The following is a 23,059-nucleotide window of genomic DNA, read 5'->3' on the forward strand; positions in this document are numbered from 1 at the left end:
TTTGCACAAAAACAAAAAAAGTCTAGTTTGTGGTAATGGACGGTCTCTGAGAAATATACTTATTGGTGTAAGAAGTGCTAAGTTTAGAAAGGTCAGCCCATTTGGGAGGAGTCACTGACCCTTGAAGTGTATAAAAATGCATTGTCAGTCATTGTATTTTCGAAGCTTTCCTCACTGATTTTGCTTCCTTTTTGCCGGCAAAAAATAAAAACTGTTGCTTTGGGACTTCAATTCTGTGGACACTAGTGATGGCAATTTCGAAGCCTCATGAACCAATGAGCCACTGCAACACAACTGACTGAAAATCAACACACTGCTTCGACGCTTTGATACAGTTTGAAGGGTGACATCTGCTGGATTGCTTTGAGAATTACCTTGAGCGAGTGCCCTGACAAATGCTTGCATTAATTCATGACTGATGTGGTTTGTTCTTGAAAAATAATAATAAAAGAAAATGTCATATGTGGGTGATTCTTTAACTACGGGCACTATTGGCCTTGTAAATGTAATTTCCACCACACCATTGCCTTACAATATAAAGCGCCTTGGGGCAACTGTTTGTTGTGATTTGGCGCTATATACATGTGCTCTGATGTCACTGTTTATCTCCATAGAAACTACCCAAACAATCTTTCATACAAACTGTTTAAAGGGACATTACAGTGTTGTGGTGGAAATTACGGCAATAGTGTGGGACAACTACATTTTGTTTAAAAAAATCACAACAGTTGTATGACATTGAATACCCCAATTATGTTTTGATTATTTTACTGATATTTTATTCAGAGATATTTTAAAACATTAGAAAAAAACATTTCTTCACCATTCATTTTTATCATTGAAGATCAAAAGTCTGGGTGTGGGACAAGCACAAAACGGCAATATTTGCATATAATGATCAATCAATCAATTTTTTTTTATATAGCGCCAAATCACAACAAACAGTTGCCCCAAGGCGCTTTATATTGTAAGGCAAGGCCATACAATAATTATGTAAAACCCCAACGGTCAAAACGACCCCCTGTGAGCAAGCACTTGGCGACAGTGGGAAGGAAAAACTCCCTTTTAACAGGAAGAAACCTCCAGCAGATCCAGGCTCAGGGAGGGGCAGTCTTCTGCTGGGACTGGTTGGGGCTGAGGGAGAGAACCAGGAAAAAGACATGCTGTGGAGGGGAGCAGAGATCGATCACTAATGATTAAATGCAGAGTGGTGCATACAGAGCAAAAAGAGAAAGAAACAGTGCATCATGGGAACCCCCCAGCAGTCTACATCTATAGCAGCATAACTAAGGGATGGTTCAGGGTCTAGACTACTAGAACAAATTTCTTAACACACTTTCATTGTAAAGATAACTATAAAAGTGTGAAATTTCCCCTTTTTTCTGTTTTTCATACAATATGATCAAAGGACATAAGTGCCCGTAGTCTAAGAATCACCCATGTATTATTGTGTCTTTTTAATGTAATAAATAGTCCCTACAGATGCACACATAATGGTTATGAAAGCCTTTATTGTAGACTATATGTAGATTTGTGTTATCATTCCTCAAACTATATTTGGATAAAATGTGACGGGAAAAGTGATAAAGGCATGTGCTTCTGCAACTGGTGCTTATGTTACTGTAATTTGTAAATTAGAATAGAGGGGATAGGAGACGGTGATTGTGCAACTTTCAACAATTTTTATTCAAAAAAAGAATAATTTCAACAGTGCTGGACTTTAATCGGCTCCTCTTCTGCCTCACCACCTCTCCAGCTTTGGAGAAGACCTGCTCACAAGGCACTGATGTTGCTGCATCGACAAATATTTTTTGCCATTCTCTGTAAATTGGGATAGACTGCGACTCGTGTCGCCCAGTATTTGAGCGGCTCTTCTCCTCTGGAGGTAGGCATGTGTTGGGTCAAACCTTTGTAGTAAAGCCCTGAAGGCTTTGCTCTCCACTATTTTGAACGGCTGTGCATCTTCCACAACATAGTCCACCAGTGCCTCATCCAAATCAGCTTGTCTGCCTTTAATGGAAATACAGTCTGACATGCTGAGCTATTTTTGTTTATGAGTATGTTTTAATCTTAAAGAATAAAATACAGGTTACATGGCCTGATTCCTGCTCCAGGAGCAGCAACAGAAGCAGCAGCCATTGTCGTCTCGGGATGTTTGGACCTCAGGTGTCATTGAAGACGTATTGTTACTGTACCTCAACTCTTGAGCACAAATCAAGCACTTGACCTTTTTGGGGCTTATTAGATCAAAGTGCTCCCAAGCGATTGATCATGCTCTTTTTGTAACTGGCTCCTCCATGTCCCTTCTTCACCAGTACTCACTCTCTCTCACACACACACTCACCTTTCTCACACCTTTCACTTCAACAAAATCACAGCTCTTCAGTCATTCAGCTCAGTCTCTGATCTACCTATAGTCTAACCTATAACCTATGTTGATCAAGGTTGGGTAGGATTACTTTGAAAGAATACATGTGGATTACATGTATGTGTAAGGGAGGCCAACAGGTGTCACTGTGCTGATGTAGTTAGTAAACCTCACTCCCAACAGCTCAAAAGGATTCTCTGGTCACAAGGCCAGAGCCCTGGGTTTTAGCCTTCTGGTTAGAGAGTCCGACTTCCATGCCGAGGATTGTGAGTTCGCGTCCCGAGGGGAGCGCATGGGCGGAGTCATAACAACACAATGCAGAGTGCAGCCGCTACATATGTATGTAAATACATTTGGATTACTTGTAATCTGATTACTTTTGGATTACATTTCAAAGTAATCCTACCCAACCCTGATGATGATGTACTGTGTGAATGTTGTGTATGAATGGATGCCTGTTGTGTATGGTGTGTGTCTCTATGTTAGATCCTATGTGTATGTAGCTAACTATACTAAATAAACTCTAAACTAGACCTAAATAAAAACTAATGCTTTCCTTGGCTTCGATTCACATGGTATTTGGCAATAACAGTGTTGCTAGCAATCTCCTCCTCTCAAAAACCCACAGTTTGAGCTGTGATTCAGATCTCATTTAAATACTTGGTGGGTCGTATTGAAACGCCCAGATTACGCGAAGCTCGACACGTGGTGTGACGTAACGAGGCCTCGCTCGAAGTGATCACATGATGGGGGCGTGCTCGAAACGCTGCTCACTGACACTTCTGGTTCAAAAAGGTCGATGCTGTGTCGAACAGACTGACTCAAGCTTAACATCACTAGTGGACACCTTTAAGGAAATGATTTCATGATTATGAAGCTAAAATACTTAGACTCATGTCTGGTGAGTAGGGACTTTGTTCTAAAATTTTCCACAATTCCACAAAAAGTGGAATCTTTTATGAGAGTCTCCGAGGTCTTGAAATTCACAAGATGCGATCAATGTGTGTAGCTCAGCTAAATACTGGTCAAATGTAATCCCCGGTAGAGGTGGGCGGATCGATCCTAATATCGATAATATCGATACCAACGCTGGTATTGATATCGAACGATCCTCGTGTAAAAAGACTGATACTCAAGATCTTTTTTCTCTCCCGCACGCACTGACTGATTCGCACACAGATTCATCAAAGTCTACTCTCTGTCTGTAAGAGCAGCGCTTCACTGTGTCACACAACACAGAGCAGCGCACCCTCCACCCTCTGGTCTTTTGTTGTTGCACTGTCACGTGGCTCAGCGCCGCCAGTCAATTTTGTTGTGGTGTGTTAATTTTGTGGTATTGTGGTTTGTCAGCCCTCTACCTCAGGAGATTTTGTTTTAAGTGGTGTTGAGTGATATTTTTTAAACAAAAATGTTGATTGTGATAATAAAATATTTTGTTGTCATGTACAATGTTTGGCGAAATTCTATCCTAGGTCTTTTGGATCCTTTGGATCTATGAAGCTTAAATATGAAAAAGTATTGGTATCGGTATGGATATCGGCGATACTGGGCCTGTATTTACTTGGTATCGGATGAATACCAAAATTACTGGTATCGCCCACCTCTAATCCCCGGCTTCTGGTCACAGGAGAAACTTGTATTGCTCAAGAGTTATTTTTGTAGTTGACACAAGATACGTTTAGAATTTTTGCATCATGTCCAATTTGAGATTTTCTGTCTGAATCTGAAAGCTGATAAGTGTGCAATGCATCTTCCCTTATCGCGTGAAGAAAGATATGAGCTTGCATTTTCTCATCTCTTCCACCTGCTCCACTTGTAGCCAAACATATTTCAAATCTCTGCTTAAAATGTTTCCAGTTATCAGCAACATTTCCACTAAGCAGCATTTGTCAGAGTGGACTTAGACTTAACTTGTTTTGCTGTGGAATTCACCCTGACACTGGCTCTGGCACATCGACACTCTCGCGGGCATAGTCACCGTAGCCGTTAGTTTCACCCGTTGGCATTGATTGGTGTGCCTTTTTGCTCAACTCCAACTCGCTCACGAGTCGCTCTACAGACTCCTTTATCTGACATTATGTTTTGTAGCACATTTTAAGAGCAGCTCGGGACAGTCAGCGTGGGTTTCTCCATGAAGATTTATTGTGTGCCATCTTGTTTAACAACAGAGCATTCTGGGAAAGGTAGTTAACACAACACATTTTCCAAACATGATGCCTGGCATTCATGCCAAAGAGTTCAATCTTTGTCTCATCAGACCAAAGTTTTTGTTTCTCAGTCTGAGAGTTCTTCAGATGTCTTTTGGCAAACTCCAGGTGAGCTGCCATGTGCCTATTACTAAGGAGTGGCTTCCATCTGGCCACTCTACCACGCAGACCTGATTGGTGGATTGCTACAGAGATGGCTGTCCTTCTGGAAGGTTCTCCTCTCTCCACAGAGTAATGGAGGAAAACTGACTGACTGGCCATTAGGTTTTTGCTCACCTCCCTGACAAAGGCCCTTCTCCCCTGATTACTCAGTTTAGACAAGCAGCCAGCTCTGAGAAAAGCTCTGGTGAATCTGAACATGTTCCACTTACAGATGATGGAGGCCATGGTGCTCATTAGGAGCTTCTGGACCCTTCACCAGATTTGTACCTTGAAGTAATCCTGCCTCAGAGGTCTGCAGACAATTCCTTTGACTTCATGCTTGGTTTGTGCTCTGACATGCACTGTTAAGTGTGGGACCTTATACATAGACAGGTGCGTGCCTTCCCAAAACATAGCCAATCAACTGAATTTACCCTGGGTGGACTCCAATTAAGCTGTACACACATCTCAAGGATGATCAGTGGAAACAGGATGCACCTGAGCTCAATTCTGAAGTTCATGGCAAAGGCTGTGAATAGTTATGTACATGATTTCTTAGTGTTTTTTTTGTTTTGTTTTAATAAGTTTGCAAAAATCTCAATTTTTTTTTCCCACATTGTCATTATGGGGATTGGTGTGTTCAATTTTGAGGAAAAAATGTATTTCATCCATTTTGGAATAAGGCTGTAACAAAAATGTGGAAAGTGAAGCACGGTATATATATATATATATCATATATATATATATATAATATATATTATAGATAATATATATATATATATATATATATATATATATATATATATATATATATATATAGATATATTAGTATATATATATAATATATATATATATATATATATAGAGAGAGAGAGAGAGAGAGAGAGAGAGAGAGAGAGAGAAGAGAGAGAGAGAGAGAGAGAGAGAGAGAGAGAGAGAGAGAGAGAGAGAGAGAGAGAGAGGAGAGAGAGAAGAGAGAGAGAGAGAGAGAGAGAGGAGAGAGAGAGAGAGAGAGAGAGAGAGAGAGAGAGAGAGAGAGAGAGAGAGAGAGAGAGGAGAGAGAGAAGAGAGAGAGAGAGAGAGAGAGAGAGAGAGCCACAGAAGCATATAACTCTTTCAAAGTTATCATGAATATATTTGTAGCTTCCCTCACATAGTCTCCTTCTTTGATAGTCACTCATTTTTTGAGAACTGTCTGTTCCAGAAGATTGACCATATCATAGTATTCTGTTTGTACTTCTGAATGAATGTTTAGTCCATGATCTAGTCCTTGACTTGGAAATGAAATGTTCATGTAACCATCCCCTGACTTTCAAAAGAAAACTAGGCGTGTGTCCAATTCCGTACAATCTTTCAAAAATAAAGATTAACTAAAACAGCTGCAATTCCTAAATGGCCGAAGTAATATTTTTATTCAACCTCTTGAATTAAAAGCCTATACCAGAAGTATCTCTTGATAATTTTATTTTTATTTCATTGTGGTGGTGGAACAGATGCAAAATTACACACACAAAAGGTTAAGGTCAAAATACTTATGAAGCAAACTATTACCTGAATAGCAGTGGTGGGCACTGTTCAGCTAATCCGAACCTAATATTTTTGTTAGCGGATTAGCTTTTCAGATAAGTTTAAAACCATCATCGGACCAATTTGTTTCCGACAACCTTTAGATCGCTAACGTTTTTTACATAGCTAGTAACGTTGAAAAACATTTAGAATCCCCTTTGCTCCTGTCTGCTATTTTGCAGCAGTGAGGTAGAGGAGCTGAGCTCAACTCTGCGCCCAACAGAAGGGGCTTGGGATCCAGACTACCAAAAAAAAAAAAAAAAAAAGTCATAAGCCCTGGTCCCACCAAATAATGATGGATGAACAATGAGCCATACAGCATGTTTTTGTTTTTTGCTAAGACAGGGTTTATTCAACTACTATGGGAGAATGGTGGCTCTGAGAGGCTCTTAGAGCCATTATCTTTGGTTAACAAGACTCATCTCTGAGCGTGGCGCTAATTTCAAGAAGTTCAACAGCAACAACAGCGTGGGGCAGTTTGTGTATGAGTTACTATGATGACTAATGAGGATTATAGAGGCATGTTTGTGGTGTGGATGAGGCTGCTAAAAGCCCATTATCCCAGCGCATGGCAGCTACACAGGACGTGAGAGACTATTTTTGGAGCTTGTGCCCTCTTGCCACAGGCACAATTTAGAATTAGAAAGTAGGGGGGACAAAGTGCGAGGCCCGCAGGGCTGAAGCCCATAGGCCGGGGGTCTGGGGGCCACTTTAGGCCCCCAGAAGCCAACGGTTTCTAGATAAGTTCAGATGCATTCTGAGCACCCAGAACAGTAATTTTAATGTTTTGAGAAGACCATAAAGTGGACACCATTTGACTTATGCAATTTGAAACTGTGGATATAAGTACTTTATTCTGAGAATAGCCAGCATTGATTTTATTAACATCCTGGTGTAAATAAGGTATCACCACATGTGTAGAACTCAAAAAGAATGATAGGTTGAGTTTTCATTAAAAAACAAACAAAAAAACAACTGCAATGTGGTAAAATGTATACATAAACATGAAAGAACCGGCTCTTAATAATTATTAACTATCGCATACTGTATTTTTTTTTCTCAAGATTTGTTTTTGCATAAGTTTGAAAAAACAACAGATCATAAGTTTAGGATAAATTACTTATGAATTTAATTTTCGAAGTGGCACTAATGACACTCATACTGAACATAATTTTGCCTGCATAGACTGATTTTGGAGATCAAGCAGTAATTGCAGATAGGCTTTCTGAGGTCCCAGATAGTTTTTATGATTTCCTTTTCTAACTTTCAGAATTTAGTAAGTTAGCATATGGTCCATTGATAAACGTGTAGACACTAGTCCCTAGAAGCAACTATTTTTGGTTTCAAATCTGGGCAAATGCAGTCCCAGAAAATTCAGAATGTGATAAACAAGAAACAGGTGTTGTAAACAAGTCAATGCTGCTAAAAATACAAACTTGCAGAAACAAAGATACTATTCTGACATGGTTTGCACATAAGACTGGCATAGCATGTTTCAAGTACACACATATATGTCAGAAGGTGGGGGGGGGGGGGGGGGAGACATACCATATTCTGTCCCCCCTGGTTGAAAAGGTGGGGGGGGGGACATGTTCCCCCATCCCCCACCAAATTGCACCCATGCCTCTTGCACACACAATTCCACCTGCTCTGTGCTCCGGACGCTGTATATAAAATACTTTTTTTTTTTTTTAGCAGATTAGAATCATTTTCTGCCAAACCTTGGATGCTGAAAACACTGCTAATAGCTTCTGAAATCACAGAAGACTATTTCATCTGGACACTTTTTTTTCCTCTTTCCTGCTCCATGAGGAAACAAGTGTGGGAGAGGCGGAGGGTAGGGCCAAACACGTGCGTTCCTGCCCCGATGTCGCGCTACACGGCACTGCATAGCTCATACGTGACTCTACGTGGCTTAGTGTGGCTGATACGACTCATACGAGGCTCTAATGACTGGTTGGTCGTGGCTCACGAGAGGCTGCTATGTGGCACATGCGGGGTACAGAGAGGCACATAGAGGTGCCTTAGTAGTGGATATGTGATAGATGAAAACGTGGATCATTCTTTGAATAATCACTACACACCCATTCGTGGCTCATTATTCATGGCTTATTATTCAGTGGGACCGAGGCTTTACTTTTTAACACTACACAGTGGTCCAGCCATGAGGCAAAGGTCTTGAAATGGAAAGCAGGTTTGACTTATGGTTTTGATTTATAAATCAAATTATTCTGGGTAGAATAACTACATTAATGTAGACTCTTAAAATGTACCAAGTGAATATATAACACATATCTATTAATTTTAAAATAATGCACTAATTCTGAAGATTTGAACATTAACACACAGATGCCCAAAGGGATTATGGGTAAACTTAGCCTCCGCTCATACTGATTGGTTGACTAATTCATTCTATGACAGTTCTTGTTTTTGAAAGAAACCGCATCCCCCTAACCGGATAGAGTTGTGATGTCATCATGCATGCGCTTAGGCGCCGTCTAGTGGGATTTTGAAAATCCTCCACTACAATTTAACAGACTTTGTGGCTTTACAAATGCCTTTTTTCCCCCTTTTTTTCACAAATAAAAAAAAAAAACATTTTACAAAAGCACATTTATTTGTAAACACCAATACACATTACATTCATTCACTTGTGTTGGTTTTTACATCAACCAATCAGTATGAGCGGAGACTAAGTTTACCCATAATCCCTTTGGGCACCTGTGTGCTAATGTTCAAATCTTCAGAATGAGTGCATTATTTTAAAATTAACAGATATGTGTTATATATCACTTTGTACATTTTAAGAGTTTACATTAATGTAGTTATTCTATCCGGATTAATTTGATTTATAAATCAAAACCATAAGTCAAACCCACTTTCCTTTTCAAGACCTCTGCCTCATGGCTGGATCACTGTAAGCTGTCAAGGTAAATGACTTCCCTACAGCAGTGGGCAGCGTGCACAAAGAAACGCTGGCTCATTTGCTGTGTTTGGGTTTGTGATTGCCTTCGATCCTATTAGAAGCTTTCGCGGTGTTTAAACTCAAAATCGGCTTGTTAGTAGCTGAAAGTGTACTGTACGGGAAACAAACTTGAAAGTTATTGGTTAGGTGTAGCTTCCGTTCAGTTTTAGGCAGTTTATTGGTTTAGCATTATAAAAGAAACTTTTCAGTTAGCCGATTAGTAGTTATTGATGCTAACGTTTTGGTTAGCTGTGCCCACCACTGCTGAATAGGAGTCAAACTGACATGCATTCTATCCACCTCGGTATTTTTCACATGTAGTATAGTCTTATTAGTTTTAGTTACATCAAATTAAGTTATGGAGAAGAGGTGGGGCTGTAGAAGTTTATTACTCCTTTTTGACGTGAACTCAACACTACAGCGTGCAGGTACTTGTGTTTTGTTGGAAATCCCCCCGACTTCTTAATCTGTTTACATCAGAGGTCTCAAACTGATTCCAGAAAGGGCCAAGATGGTGCAGGTATTCTGTACAACCATCCACTCCACCAGGTGATTTCACTGATTAACATCACTTTGAGCAGGTGGAATCAGTTAATCAGTGAAATTTCTGGAATTGGTTTGAGACCTCTGGTTTACATGTTTGAAATAAATCTTTCATTCATTCATTACACAAATCTCAGGCTTCTGTAATTAAAAGTCTATGTTCTTAATAGAAGTTGACATACCCCTTGAAAAAGCCAGTTAAGGACACTTTTATTTACTTCAGATAGCAATTAAAGCCAATACATATTTCAAAATAAAGGTTTAATTCCTTTCATCTGATAATCAGGTTTTTAAAAATACCCATTAGGCACTACATATGAAGTGTGTATCATATAACAACATACGTACAGTGGTGGTGCTGAAATTTTATTTTATTAAAAATGGCATTGCAATCATTAAAAAATTAAAGTAGTTCTTAGGCTCTTTTAGAGACTTATGAACAGGTTTCTGTTAAAAACAAAAAGTGCAGAAAAAACAAATCTATAGTGATAAAATGCACTTTGATCATCTCAAGAAAAAACAAAACAAAACACAAAAATTCTTCAGAAATTGTCTTAATTCTTCAGAAATTGTCTTAAGCATGAAGGGACAATACTCAGTCATCCAAAATAACCAGTACACAACAATACAAGTTTCACAGGCTTCCACATTCTGCCTGCTACACAGCTATGAACTGGACACAAGACAAATCAGACAGCTGGAGGAGGAGAATCTACCTTAATCAAAGATGTGTGTGTGTGTGTGTGTGTGTGTGTGTGTACGTCCCCTGCTGTAGTCAACAGGACAGATGATGTGCACAAAGCAATTATCATAGTTTTAAACATAAAGATGGTCAGCGTTCTACTTCCAGTTTTGGTAAAAGGAGTGCATTGCCATCTAATGATCATGTCTTGTCACTGCAGTCAAAACCTACAAGTCAAACAAAAGTAAAGACTTCAGAACACATTAACCTCTGTCAGGGATCTGAACTGACCTCTCATTCACTTTCCACAAAGACAAGTTCAGGAAGGAAACAAAAATGACTTAACAAACCAAAAAGAGTCAGACAACTTGCACAAAAATCCACACATTCCTGTCTCGTTTCTGAGATTACACACACACACACACACACACACACACACACACACACACACACACACACACACACACACACACACACACACACACACACACACACACAGTAAATGCCAGCTGTCTTTATGCAAACACTTCGATCCCTTTGTCCCAGGTCTGTTGAACACTTACATTTTACTTTGGAATCCCTGCCACAATCTCCGACTCTATGCCACAGTGATTGCTTCCACGGAGGATTTTAAAATAACCTACAGGCAAAGGTGAGGGGACATTTAGTTTTACATAAATAGAAGAATGGGGGGGTTAGACAAACCACACACACAAAACAGGGCCCAGTGAATGGATTTTTATAAGGGCACAATATCTTCATTAATGAGGAAGACACAATTTAGATGTGAGCATACACCATTTGTTGTATTCTTTGCATTAAACCACACACAATCTAGTAAATTAGGATATTTAAAAACAAATTCTTTGCAATACCAGTGCAATTTAAAGTGTCAGAAGTTGGCAGGCAAAGTACTCACTTTGAAGAGTAGAAAACTAAATTATTTAAATGGCCAGCTTGTCACAGTATTTTAAAAAATGCAGGCAAAAAAAAAAAACAAAAAAAATCTATAATCACAGTGTGAATTATTCGATCTCCTGAACATTAATATATTTTAAAGTGTTCAGAAATAAAATTGAAAATGAGAGAATTTTGTACAATCTGAATATTTTTCAATGTCCAAAGGGCATGCCAACACTATTCAGACTTGTGTCAAAGTATTTTCAGTTAACAGTCATGCCACCCTTGTCCACCCCTTTGTATGGTCCAGGGTCAACAATAATGCTCCATTCATACAGTGCATCCGGAAAGTATTCACAGCGCTTCACTGTTGCAACATTTTATGTTACAGCCTTATTCCAACCCCTTCAAACACCTACACACACACACACACAAATACCCCATAAAGACTAAGCTTTTTTTGTTGTAATTTTTGCAAATTTATAAAAAAAAAAAAAAAAAAAAAAAAAAAAAAAAAAAAAAAATCACGCGTACATAAGTATTCACAGCCTTTGCCACTGAGCTTAGGTGCATCCTGTCTCCACTGATCACCCTTGAGATGTTTCTACAGCTTGTCCACCTGCGGTAAATTCAGTTGATTGGACATGATTTGGAAAGGCACACACCTGTCTACATATAAGGTCCCACAGTTGACAGTTCATGTCAGAGCACAAACCAAGCATGAAGTCAAAGGAATTGTCTGTAGGCCTCTGAGACAGGATTATCTCAAGTGGCCAGACAGAAGCCACTCCTTAAGCCCCTTTCACACCGGGCCCACTTCCAGTTGCTTCCTGTTGCGTCATGACGACGCAGGAATATCTGCATCAGGAGTGCGCAGTGGGTGCAGAGAGGAGGTGAGGATGCAGCCTGCATGTTCTCTGCACAGAGAAATCAAAGTGCACAGTTTGGCTGCAGCCAGACTGTGCACTCTGATTTCTCTTCTAGTTTATATATGTTCTTGTGCTGAGCTGCAGGTCTGCGCTCTGAGTTCTGTTATAGTTTATCTTTCCTCCTTTGACCGTGAGATGCGCGTACACATGCGCGCCAACGAACCATCCGTGAGCAAATGTGGAGATGTCTGGAGTTATACTTGATGTTGACATGTCCTGTCTCTGGCAATCAGTCTGTGAGCAGGACTTGTCTTTTTTTTTTTAAACACAGTGATGAGAGAGTTTGAGGGGAGCGAGGAACTAACTGCCTGCAGCCAGACAGTTTTTTTTCTTTCTTTCTTTCTTTCTTTTAATTGTTCAGATGTGCGCGCGTGAACAAATCGTCCGTCAGTGGACTGGAGATGTCCGGACTTTTTACTGGATGTGGACATGTCCTGTCTCTGGCAATCAATCTGTGAGCAGGACTTTTATGTATTTTATTTAAACAATTTTACGAAAGAAGAGCGAGGAGCAGCAGCTGCAATCAGCATTTTTTTTTTTTTTGTGCTGTTTTTTGAGCATGTAGTTTTTACTGCATTGGGTACATGGTATAAAAACAATCCTGCGTGATTTATACTTTGGGAACAATGGAACACAGCAGGAATCATAAATTGGTGTCAGGTAACGTTGTTTTGTGAGTGTGTTGCTTCCAGTCACACTGAGTACCGTCCTGTTGCTCCGAGTTGTGCTGAAACCATTTAATTTCTGCATTGAGCACAGGACGCAAAAAAAAAAAAAAAAAAAAAAAAAAGAATTAAACATGTTTAATTTTCAAAAAATTTAACATGTTTAATTTTTGGCATCCAATTTGCTTCATCCTTAGCGCCCCTCGCGCTGTTGTGGCATTGAGATACATCGTCTCGGCACTAGGTTGCTTCCACGCGGCGGGTCATTAAGACGCAACTGGAAGCAGCCCCGGTGTGAAAGGGGCTTTAGTAAAAGGCAGATGGCAGCCCACATGGAGTTTGTCAAAAGGCACCTAAAGGACTCTCAGACCATGAGAAACAAAATTCTCTGGTCTGATGAGACAAAGATTGAACTCTTTGGTATGAATACCAGGCGCCATGTTTGGAGGAAACCAGGCACCATCCCTACAGTGAAGCATGGTGGTGGCAGCATCATGCTGTGGGGATGTTTTTCAGCGGCAGGAACTGGGAGACTAGTCAGGATTAAAGGAAAGATGGATGCAGCAATGTACAGAGACATCCTGGGACGACCGTTTGTCTTTTAGCAGGCCAATGACCCTAAGCACACAGGCAAGATATCAAATAAATGGCTTCAGGACAACTCCGTGAATGTCCTTGAGTGGCCCAGCCAGAGCCCAGACCTGAATTCGACTGAACATCTCTGGAGAGATCTGAAAATGGCTGTGCACCAACGCTCCCCATCCAACCTAATGGAGCTTGAATGGTGCTGCAAAGAGGAATGGGCAAAACTGCCCAAAGATAAGTGGGCAAAGAGTGTGAATACTTGTGCAGATGCGATTTCTTAATTTTTATTTTTAATAAATTAGCAAAAAAAAAAAACTTCATGTCATTATGGTTTGTCGTGAGCAGAATTTTGAAGGGAAAAAATAAATTTACTCCATTTTAGAATAAGGTTGTAGCATTACAAATGTGGAAAAAAGTGAAACACGGTGAATACTTTCCAGATGCACCGTAAATCCCAAACCTACAGACATAACACACACTGGTGACAGTTAGGTATTGGCACACTTTGATGAAGTTAGGCAGGTTTCCTTAAGGAAGTCAGGTAATGGCTACATAAACATTTCAGAGATATAAATGAATCATTTACTATAAAACAAACTGTATGGTAATCTATGGTAAATCGGTCTAGAGTAGGCAGTTTCTAGAAAATTAGTGACTGCGCAATGACAGAAGCCACCAAGACAAATATGAGAACTCTGAAGGAGTCACAAACTTCTGTTGAGGTCAGTCGTGCAAGTTCAAGGTTGAGTGGCAAAAAGCAGATATTTCTTAGACATGAAATATCATCACGTTTTAGACTTAAAACTTCAGAGTTTTGTGGCTTCCCTCACCACTCTTATTCTTGTACAGTTAGCTTTTCAGAATGGCCTTCTCCAGACAAGTTTGCCATACAGTTTCTAAATTGTTAATAATGGGTTAAATAAGTCAAAGGCAAATACATATATACATATATATATATATATTACTGAAAAACAATTCCCATAGCTTGTCCAATTACTTATGGGATCTGAAAATTGGAGGGACTGTGTATACAAATAGCTGTAATTCTGAAACAGTTAATGTGATTTTTTTTGTTAAAACCCTTGAATTAAAGCTAGGAGTCTAAAATACCAGCACATGTTGGGAGTTTCATCTGAATTCCATTGTGGTGGTGTTTAGCGGCAAAATTACAAAAGTTGTGTCACTGTCCATATGTGTATGGACTTTACTGTAAGATCGATTCTCCCACCTGCCTTCTGGTAAACTATAGGTGAAATTTCCCATCTTTTTAATAAAATCAAATGTTCCAATACAAGATTGCTTCATTTGGAATTCCTGACAGTGAGGTTAATAGAATATTTAAAAAGTATGAAGAAAATACCATATTTTCCGGAGTACAAGTCGCACCTGTCAAAAAATGCCTCTTGAAGAGGAATATCCATATATAACTTGCGCCAGAGTACAAGCTGCACTTATCACTTTATGCAAGAAGAAGCAAAATGGAATAAATCTCTGAATTATTCATTTATAAAGGCACACACTGTGTAGAGGAGCACAGCTAACGAGCTAATTAATGTCACTATAAGGCCACAAAATGTGAGTAAACTGAACAGATGATCATATGAGAGGAGAATGTACAATGTAAACTCCTTTTTAGTACATTTATAAAATAAACTCATTCTTATTTAAAGAGCATTCCTAGTACTTTCAAATAAGGCTTCTTCCAAATAGAGAGGGGGAAAAAAGTCCAAACACACATCACGGGGGACATCAGATGATCACCGCAAGGGATGTAGACGCTTCGACTCATTGCTTCTCAGAAACCCCCAATATATAAGTATTATTTTCATACCCAACATTAATTTTGCCGTTTTGTGGACGCTTTGTGCACACTGACATGGCGACTAGCTCAAAAAGAACGACAAGCAAACAGCCAGCAACAGCTCACTTAGCTGACAATGAGGAGCTACTGAAGCTAGCAGTTGCAGAAGCTATCAAGGAGGCTGTCCTCACACTCGCGGAGGATGTAGTGTCTCAGCTGACAAATAAGACACAGACTTTGGTGGACGCACAGGTCGTGGTATTCTGAGGTGAGATGGTTGCCATGCAGGCTGATATACAGTGAGGAAAACAAGTATTTGAACACCCTGCGATTTTGCAAGTTCTCCCACTTAGAAATCATGGAGGGGTCTGAAATTTTCATCTTAGGTGCATGTCCACTGTGAGAGACATAATCTAAAAAAAAAAAAAAAAAAAAAAAAAAAAAAAAAAAAAAAAAAAAAAAAAAAAAATCCAGAAATCACAATGTATGATTTTTTTTATATATATATATATATATATAATTTATTTGTATGTTACTGCTGCAAATAAGTATTTGAACACCTGTGAAAATCAATGTTAATATTTGATACAGTAGCTTTTGTTTGCAGTTACAGAGGTCAAATGTTTCCTGTAGTTTTTCACCAGGTTCACACACACTGCAGCAGGGATTTTGGTCCACTCCTCCATACAGATCTTCTCTAGATCTTTCAGGTTTGGAGTTTCAGCTCCCTCCAAAGATTTTCTATTGACTTCAGGTCTGGAGACTGCCCAGGCCACTCCAGGACCTTGAAATGCTTCTTATGGAGCCCCTCTTTAGTTGCCCTGGCTGTGTGTTTGGGGTCATTGTCATGCTGGAAGACCCAGCCATGACCCATCTTCAATGCTCTTACTGACGGAAGGAGGTTGTTTACCAAAATCTCACAATACATGACCCCATCCATCCTCCCTTCAATACGGTGCAGTTGTCCTGTCCCCTTTGCAGAAGAGCACCCCCCCCAGAGTATGATGTTTCCACCCCCATGCTTCACGGTTGGGATGGTTTTCTTGGGGTTGTTCTCATCCTCTAAACATGGTAAGTGGAGTTGTTTAAAAAAAAAGCTCTATTTTGGTCTCATCTGACCACATGACCTTCTCCCATGCCTCCTCTGGATCATCCAGATGGTCACTGGTGAACTTCAAACGAGCCTGGACATGTGCTGGCTTGAGCAGGGGGACCTTGCTGCCCTGCAGGATTTTAAACCATGACAGCATCATGTGTAACTAATGTAATCTTTGTGACTGTGGTCCCAGCTCTCTTCAGGTCATTGACCAGGTCCTCCTGTGTAGTTCTGAGCTTTCTCAGAATCATCCTTACCCCACAAAGTGAGAACTTGCATGGACTCCCAGACCGAGGGAGATTGACAGTCATCTTGTGTTTCTTCCACTTTCTAATAAATAATCATAACAGTTGTTGTCTTCTACCAAGATGCTTGCCTGTTGTCCTGTAGTCCATCCCACCATTGTGTAGGTCTACAGTTTTGTCCCTGGTGTCCTTAGACAGCTCTGTGGTCTTGGCTATGGTGGACAGGTTGGAGTGTGATTGATTGAGTGTGTGAACAGGTGTCTTTTATACAGGTAACAAGTTCAAACAGATGCAATTAATACAGGTAAAGAGTGCAGAATAAGAGGGCTTCTTAAAGAAAAATTAACAGGTCTGTGAGAGCCAGAATTCTTGCTGGTTGGCAGGGGTCAAATACTTATTTGCAGCAGTAACATACAAAAAAAACAAAAAAAAACATACATTGTGATTTCCGGATTTTTTTTTTGGATTATGTCTCTCACAGTGGAAAAATTTCAGACCCCTCCATGATTTCTAAGTGGGAGAACCTGCAAAATCGCAGGGTGTTCAAATATTATTTTCCTCACTGTATGTGGATTACATGGAGAAGGGCCAGAAATGTATGGCGGAAGTGGACAGCTAGCGTCAATGACTGAACGGTCCCCTCTAAAAATTGGTCTGCCCTGCCTTCACTGCGCATGCGTCATTTCGGACCATCAGCAGCAATTCACCAATTATTGCCTCGTTTCTGCTTAAAACCACTCCAGTCATCATCGATCTCTGCGACAGATATCTGAAGCTTTTGTACAACAATCATTTCCACATAAATTCAGCATTATTTTGTAATAAAACACTCCCACAACTGTGAGAGACAGAATCTAAAAAAAAAAAAAAAAAAAAAAAAAAAAAAAAAATCACTGTCAGAACCCACTCAAAGGTATTGAAACAACCCAAAGTCATAAAATATCATTATATGCAGATGATATTTTACTTTTCATTCAAAATCCACAAATCTCTCTACAAGAAGTAATTACAACAATTCACTCATTTTCCCAAATCTCTGATTATGCAATAAATCATCCATTCTCCCACTTAAGAGTTATTGGGATGTGGTAATCCAGCAGTCACCCATTCCCTTATGCACAGATCACATCACTTATCTAGGAGTGAAGATATCCTCCAGGCTGTCAGAGCTGAGCGCTCTCAACTTTACACCATTACTGACAACAATAGAAGATGACTTACTCCGCTGGCATAACTTACCACTTACCATAATTGGCAGAATAGCAGTCGTACAAATGAATATATTACCTAAATTAAACTATTTATTTTCAATGATTCCAATCCATCCCAAACCCACCTGGTTCAAAAAATTAGATTCAATCATTTCCCATTTCTATTGGAAAAACAAACCACCAAGAATAAAACTAACTACTCTGCAAAAAAATTAATTTCAAGGAGGTCTAGAAGCACCAAACTTTCAATTATACTCCCTGGCAAACCAGCTACAATACATATATAAATGGACACACCCTACCCAATCTGATATCTGGCTAGACTTGGAACAAACTCTGTGCAAAGACATAAACATATCAGACATTCCTTTTATTACAAAGTCCATTAATCACCATACATGTTTCAACGCGGTCACAATAGCCTCCACCCTGACAGCCTGGTGGAAATTCCACCAAATCACTAACTCCACTCTTGCCCCATCTAACTTCACTCCACTGTGGAATAACCCGGACTTTGTAAATAATAAAAAAATCACTTAACTTTAACACGTGGGCTGAAAAGGGTATCACTCACATTAACCATACCATATCTTCAATTCCAATGAACTTTTACAATTTCCACTCCTGATCCAGAGGTTTGGCATCGGGAGTAATCAGTTCCTGAAATACCTGCAATTAAAATCAATTCTACAACTATCACCTGTAATATCACAATTAATTAATCTATCTTCATCCAAAAAATTACTCTCCAAAATATACAAAATTATTTTAAAACCTCTTCAAGAAATATCTCTACCGACATCCAAATGGGAAAATGACTCGTCAATTTCTCCCGATGCCAACTTTTGGAATCAAATCTGTAAAAATATTTATTTAATGACTAATAATGCAAATTTACAATTGATACAATACAAAACATTGCATAGAACACATTACACGGGGGAAAGGTTATCAAAACTGGGACTCACATCAGAAATTTGCATGCACTGCACAGAGAACTGCACAGACACATACATTCATGTGACATGGCACTGCACCCCCATCAGACACTTCTGGGGACAGGTTACACAGGTACTTTCATCCTTGCTGGACTGCCACATCCCATTATCTCCCATACTCTGCTTGCTAGGGGACACTTTAGTAATTACCAAAAAAAAACTAGAGATTTCAAACTGGTTCTCATAGCTCTAACCATCGGCAAGAAAACTATCCTCATGAACTGGAAAACATGAAACTGTATAAACATCAATTATTGGAGAAATCTTCTCACAGATTTCATCACAATGCAATATTCTTCACCTCCCTACAATGACTCAGCAGAATCCCAACCCTCCCACTCAACATTAACTGACCTGGTATTGTTTTAGTTTCCTTTCGGGGAGGAGGGAAGAAGAAAGAAAAGGAAGGAGGGAGAAGGAGAAAGGAAAGGGAATGAGAGGGGAAGGGAAAGGAAAAGAAAAAGGAAAAAAAAGGGAGGGGATGGAAGAGAGAGAGAGGGGAAAAAAAAAAAAAAAAAAAAAAATCAAACCATGTCACTCCTGACAGCACACTCGCCTCTACCCCCCTCACAGAGCCCACTGGCATCTGGTCAATATTAATAACTTTTCTCTCATAACCTCACACCAGTTGTATGTGTATGTATATACATATGTATATAATTTTTTTTTATTTTAGGCTATTTATATAATAATTATTGATATTATTATAATTATTTTTATATGATATATATATGTATATATATATATATATATATATATATACACTCAACAAAAATATAAACGCAACACTTTTGGTTTTGCTCCCATTTTGTATGAGATGAACTCAAAGATCTAAAACTTTTTCCACATACACAATATCACCATTTCCCTCAAATATTGTTCACAAACCAGTCTAAATCTGTGATAGTGAGCACTTCTCCTTTGCTGAGATAATCCATCCCACCTCACAGGTGTGCCATATCAAGATGTTGATTAGACACCATGATTAGTGCACAGGTGTGCCTTAGACTGTCCACAATAAAAGGCCACTCTGAAAGGTGCAGTTTTGTTTTATTGGGGGGGGGATACCAGTCAGTATCTGGTGTGACCATTTGCCTCATACAGTGCAGCACATCTCCTTCGCATAGTTGATCAGGTTGTCAATTGTGGCCTGTGGAATGTTGTCCCCTCCTCTTCAATGGCTGTGCGAAGTTGCTGGATATTGGCAGGAACTGGTACACGCTGTCATATACGCTGGTCCAGAGCATCCCAAACATGCTCAATGGGTGACATGTCCGGTGAGTATGCCGGCCATGCAAGAACTGGGACATTTTCAGCTTCCAAGAATTGTGTACAGATCCTTGCAACATGGGGCCGTGCATTATCCTGCTGCAACATGAGGTGATGTTCTTGGATGGCACAACAATGGGCCTCAGGATCTCGTCACGGTATCTCTGTGCATTCAAAATGCCATCAATAAAATGCACCTGTATTCTTCGTCCATAACAGACGCCTGCCCATACCATAACCCCACCGCCACCATGGGCCACTCGATCCACAACATTGACATCAGAAAACCGCTCACCCACACGAAGCCACACACGCTGTCTGCCATCTGCCATCTGCCCTGAACAGTGTGAACCGGGATTCATCCATGAAGAGAACACCTCTCCAACGTGCCAAACACCAGCGAATGTGAGCATTTGCCCACTCAAGTCGGTTACGAAGACGAACTGGAGTCAGGTCGAGACCCCGATGAGGATGACGAGCATGCAGATCAACTTCCCTGAGACGGTTTCTGACAGTTCGTGCAGAAATGTTTTGGTTATGCAAACAGATTGTTTCAGCAGCTGTCCGAGTGGCTGGTCTCAGACTATCTTGGAGGTGAACATGCTGGATGTGGAGGTCCTGCGCTGGTGTGGTTACACGTGGTCTGCGGTTGTGAGGCTGGTTGGATGTACTGCCAAATTCTCTGAAACGCCTTTGGAGACAGCTTATGGTAGAGAAATGAACATTCGATACACAAGCAACAGCTCTGGTTGACATTCCTGCTGTCAGCACACCAACTGCACGCTCCCTCAAATCTTGCAACATCTGTGGCATTGTGCTGTGTGATAAAACTGCACCTTTCAGAGTGGCCTTTTATTGTGGGCAGTCTAAGGCACACCTGTGCACTAATCATGGTGTCTAATCAGCATCTTGATATGGCACACCTGTGAGGTGGGATGGATTATCTCAGCAAAGGAGAAGTGCTCACTATCACATATTTAGACTGGTTTGTGAACAATATTTGAGGGAAATGGTGATATCGTGTATGTGGAAAAAGTTTTAGATCTTTGAGTTCATCTCATACAAAATGGGAGCAAAACCAAAAGTGTTGCGTTTATATTTTTGTTAAGTATATATATATATATATATAAAATTTAAAAAAGTTAGGCTATGTATTCATTATTGATGGTAATATAATAATTATTGATATTATAATAATTGTATTCATATGATATGACATTGTGTGTGTATGTGTATGTATGAGATTTTATGATTACTTATATGATTAACGGCTGCATGAAATACTAATAGTGACAACACCACAAGGACAGGTTGAATTAATATCAATTCAATTCAATTTTTTTTTATATAGCGCCAAATCACAACAAACAGTTGCCCCAAGGCGCTTTATATTGTAAGGCAAGGCCATACAATAATTATGTAAAACCCCAACGGTCAAAACGACCCCCTGAGAGCAAGCACTTGGCTACAGTGGGAAGGGAAAACTCCCTTTTAACAGGAAGAAACCTCCAGCAGAACCAGGCTCAGGGAGGGGCAGTCTTCTGCTGGGACTGGTTGGGGCTGAGGGAGAGAACCAGGAAAAAGACATGCTGTGGAGGGGAGCAGAGATCGATCACTAATGATTAAATGCAGAGTGGTGCATACAGAGCAAAAAGAGAAAGAAACAGCGCATCATGGGAACCCCCCAGCAGTCTACGTCTATAGCAGCATAACTAAGGGATGGTTCAGGGTCACCTGATCCAGCCCTAACTATAAGCTTTAGCAAAAAGGAAAGTTTTAAGCTTAATCTTAAAAGTAGAGAGGGTGTCTGTCTCCCTGATCTGAATTGGGAGCTGGTTCCACAGGAGAGGAGCCTGAAAGCTGAAGGCTCTGCCTCCCATTCTACTCTTACAAACCCTAGGAACTACAAGTAAGCCTGCAGTCTGAGAGCGAAGCGCTCGATTGGGGTGATATGGTACTACGAGGTCCCTAAGATAAGATGGGACCTGATTATTCAAAACCTTATAAGTAAGAACAAGAATTTTAAATTCTATTCTAGAATTAACAGGAAGCCAATGAAGAGAGGCCAATATGGGTGAGATATGCTCTCTCCTTCTAGTCCCCGTCAGTACTCTAGCTGCAGCATTTTGAATTAACTGAAGGCTTTTTAGGGAACTTTTAGGACAACCTGATAATAATGAATTACAATAGTCCAGCCTAGAGGAAATAAATGCATGAATTAGTTTTTCAGCATCACTCTGAGACAAGACCTTTCTGATTTTAGAGATATTGCGTAAATGCAAAAAAGCAGTCCTACATATTTGTTTAATATGCGCTTTGAATGACATATCCTGATCAAAAATGACTCCAAGATTTCTCACAGTATTACTAGAGGTCAGGGTAATGCCATCCAGAGTAAGGATCTGGTTAGACACCATGTTTCTAAGATTTGTGGGGCCAAGTACAATAACTTCAGTTTTATCTGAGTTTAAAAGCAGGAAATTAGAGGTCATCCATGTCTTTATGTCTGTAAGACAATCCTGCAGTTTAGCTAATTGGTGTGTGTCCTCTGGCTTCATGGATAGATAAAGCTGGGTATCATCTGCGTAACAATGAAAATTTAAGCAATACCATCTAATAATACTGCCTAAGGGAAGCATGTATAAAGTGAATAAAATTGGTCCTAGCACAGAACCTTGTGGAACTCCATAATTAACTTTAGTCTGTGAAGAAGATTCCCCATTTACATGAACAAATTGTAATCTATTAGACAAATATGATTCAAACCACCGCAGCGCAGTGCCTTTAATACCTATGGCATGCTCTAATCTCTGTAATAAAATTTTATGGTCAACAGTATCAAAAGCAGCACTGAGGTCTAACAGAACAAGCACAGAGATGAGTCCACT

The 23,059-nt window shown here is 39.9% G+C and overlaps 1 protein-coding gene across 1 annotated transcript in view; it reads right to left on the reverse strand.

The window, feature by feature from the left end:
- Positions 1 to 9,983: 9,983 nt before the first annotated feature.
- Positions 9,984 to 23,059, reverse strand: part of ctsba (cathepsin Ba) — a 62,614-nt gene continuing 49,538 nt past the window's right edge. Inside the window, exons 10-11 of the mRNA XM_034187754.1 lie at positions 11,036 to 11,112; positions 9,984 to 10,699 (exon numbers count right to left, since the gene is read on the reverse strand). Of these exons, the coding sequence (XP_034043645.1) occupies positions 11,039 to 11,112 (74 nt within the window). The 3' untranslated portion in view covers positions 9,984 to 10,699; positions 11,036 to 11,038. The remainder of the gene's footprint in view (positions 10,700 to 11,035; positions 11,113 to 23,059) is intronic.

The sequence above is a fragment of the Thalassophryne amazonica genome, chromosome 2 (genome assembly GCF_902500255.1).
Source record: "Thalassophryne amazonica chromosome 2, fThaAma1.1, whole genome shotgun sequence".
NCBI lineage: Eukaryota > Metazoa > Chordata > Actinopteri > Batrachoidiformes > Batrachoididae > Thalassophryne > Thalassophryne amazonica.